Source organism: Perca flavescens, chromosome 23 (assembly GCF_004354835.1).
Source record: "Perca flavescens isolate YP-PL-M2 chromosome 23, PFLA_1.0, whole genome shotgun sequence".
NCBI lineage: Eukaryota > Metazoa > Chordata > Actinopteri > Perciformes > Percidae > Perca > Perca flavescens.
Window position 1 is genome coordinate 10,947,659 of NC_041353.1, and position 2,831 is coordinate 10,950,489.

General features: G+C 41.2%; 1 protein-coding gene across 3 annotated transcripts in view; it reads right to left on the reverse strand.

Moving 5' to 3' along the window:
- The window catches only part of LOC114549821 (voltage-dependent calcium channel subunit alpha-2/delta-1), a 102,416-nt gene extending 99,842 nt beyond the window's left edge, over window positions 1-2,574 (reverse strand). For all 3 annotated transcript variants that reach the window (XM_028570075.1, XM_028570074.1, XM_028570073.1), the window contains exon 1: window positions 2,239-2,574. In XM_028570075.1, coding sequence (XP_028425876.1) covers window positions 2,239-2,318 — 80 coding nt within the window. In that variant the 5' untranslated portion in view covers window positions 2,319-2,574. The remainder of the gene's footprint in view (window positions 1-2,238) is intronic.
- Between the last annotated feature and the right edge of the window lie 257 nt (window positions 2,575-2,831).

The window sequence follows — 2,831 nt, forward strand, 5'->3', positions numbered from 1 at the left end:
TAAAGCGATACAAATATTTTAAATATAGCGTACCCTTAAACTGATATACATTTTTTTCAGATTTGCCTTTGTAAGGTGGCTAAAATTCATTTTGCTGCTGCCCCCGTCCACAGCAGTACATTGCTTCTGTGCCGGTACTCCTGCCCCCCAACTGGGGGCATGCCAACCACCATCTACTGTAATAGACTCACTGTCTATGGCTAAGTACCTCATACAGCTCCACTTCAAAAATCTCAACTAGCCTTTTAAGACCTTGCTTATCTACATTTCCTGGAGGTAAACACACTGGGTCAGTCTCTCCATCCCTGCCCTTATAGTTTCTCTGCTTCTCTCTGGGACTTTCACCTTGAGGAGTCAACGTTAAGCTTGTCACTCAAAATCACCATCACCACAAGAGTACACCAACACTGGCTACAGTCAAACAAGGGGAAACAGTAAGAATGGGAGAATTCTTCTGGCAGAATTTCAGATACTTATTGCGTTATACCAATATAAAGATACCTTTCCTCCACAGCAAACAATTGTCATTATTACTGATGGCTAAAAAGCACATGTCAAAATACAAACTCCCTGAGACGACTGAGGGATTTCTAGTTTGATTCTGGCATCGTCTTTTCTTCTAAAAGAAGTTTTCCTAATTCAAACGAAAAGCCCCTGCCAATCTTTAATTTTAATATTGTTTTTCTTGCATGGATTGCCAATTCTACTTAGTAAGTCAACTATGTCAGTGAAAGTGGGTCTGCAGCTTGCCAAGCCTGTGTGAATATCATGTACACAACCCACAGATCAATCCACTTAGTGCCCATGAAATATAGGGAGTGGGCCGGCCACTCTGCTAGTCTGACATCATTGTTCTTGGCCATTAGGCTGAGTGCCATCATGGCTCACCACCTCTCTAGGGGACTGTACTTGGGCGGCATTTAAAACCAAACACTGTAGTCCGGCCTCCGCTAGAAGAACCATCTGGAATATCTTAAACCTGTTGATTAAGTGTGAGGTGCAGCATGGTAGCTGAAACAGGCTCTCAAACCTACATGTTTGTTTAATTTAGGAACTGTGGGTATACCATCTGTTACATCTATTAATGTTGCGTTACAAATATAGAGGTTGGGAGTCAGATTTAGACAGAGAGAGTGATACCTCTTCTTTTTCTCGAGTTAACCCATACTGCAGGTCAAGTAGAACGTTTTCAGCTTATAGTTTGAGGCACACATACTGGGACAATAAATAATATAGGAAAGCTGAACTACTAGACTGCATGTTGGAAATAATATGTACTTATACATCCATTAAGAAGTATTTGTGTCTAAATCATGCACATATCTATACTGTAAAATGGCAGACAACTGCACCTACAAATAAACCAGTAGTTTAGGTCTGAGAGGGAGTTTTAAAAACAATTAGTTTGTCAAGTGTCACAAGTTGCTCACATGGTCTGCAAAATGTGATCAGCGATTATTCTTCCAATTATTTTCTTGATTCATTAATTAATCATTTGGTCTATAACATTTTAGAAAATAGTAAAAAATGTCCATCATTAGCCCAGGGAGACTTCTTCATAATGCTTGTTTTGACTGACCAACAGTCCAAAATCAAAAGATATTCAATTTCTTATCACAGAACTCAGAGAAAACTACCATATATGAACATTTCAAAAGCTGGATCAAGTGAATGTTTTGGCATGTTTGATAGAAAACAATGACATAAACTATCAACTGTCACGTACTGTAAAATTAATCCACAGAAAACCTTCTTAGATGTTTATCCCTCAGACAAACGGTGATCTAATATGCCTATGTAGAGATGCTACAGGAAAAGTTTGGGAACCCCTGAGCCATAAGACCTCAGTCTACCTTCTGAGATGATTTATTTGACAGCATGCCACATGTCACATTGCTGCCAGCGGGTAACAAATGGATAGTAGCTTTAAATATCGCGTTTCACAGGGTAAAGTTGTATTCGGAGTAATGTGCAATCATCATCGCTTGGCAAGAAGAACGCGCTCTCTGCTAAAACGCTTCAAGGATTATGTTCCAGCAACTGCAATTTACAGTTCAAATTGAAGATATTTAAAATACAAACTTGTATATTTTAGTGAATACCAGACACGACTCAGAAAATAAAGCTTGACTGTGAAAAATAAAACACTGCAAAAAGCCAGGCTGCAATTTCTGCCACAGAGCATATTTTATCCAAGACTTTTTAAAAGCCAACAGGCGGTTATTAAGCTGTACTCACATCTGCGCTGTTGGGAATTGTCCGGTCGACACAGACGAAATGGTTGACAGGAGTAAAAGTAAGCAGACTGAGTAATCCATAGCTTTGTTTATTTCCCCGCAACCAGGATCCAAACAGGAAGAAGATGCACAAAAAGCTTTCACAAATCCACAACGCCGTGCGTACTTGAGCCAAACGCCTCACACCGCCATCGGTGCGCGTTTGAAACAAATCTCATCTGGTGTCTGTGTCCCCCCCACCGGTGGAGTTGAGGAGTGTGCTTTTTTTGGTTCAGCCGTGTGTGTGTGTGTGTGTGTGTGTGTGCATGTGTGTGTGTGTGTGTGTGTGTGTGTGTGTGTGTGTGTGTGTGTGTGTGCGTGTGTGCGTGTGTGTGCGTGTGTGTGATAGGCTATTAGGTCTACGGCGTGTGTCAAACAATAAAAGGAGAAAAGGGGAGGGCGCATTTAGATCTTCAGCTTGGCCGGCAAAGCAGAGCGGAGCCTCTCCGCACACTGCAAAAAACATCCTCACCGTCATTTAGCAGCGAGGTTCTTGTTTAACACGTGGGGAAGTGTGTCAAAGTGGGTGAAATCTTTTATTCTTCCATGCATTTA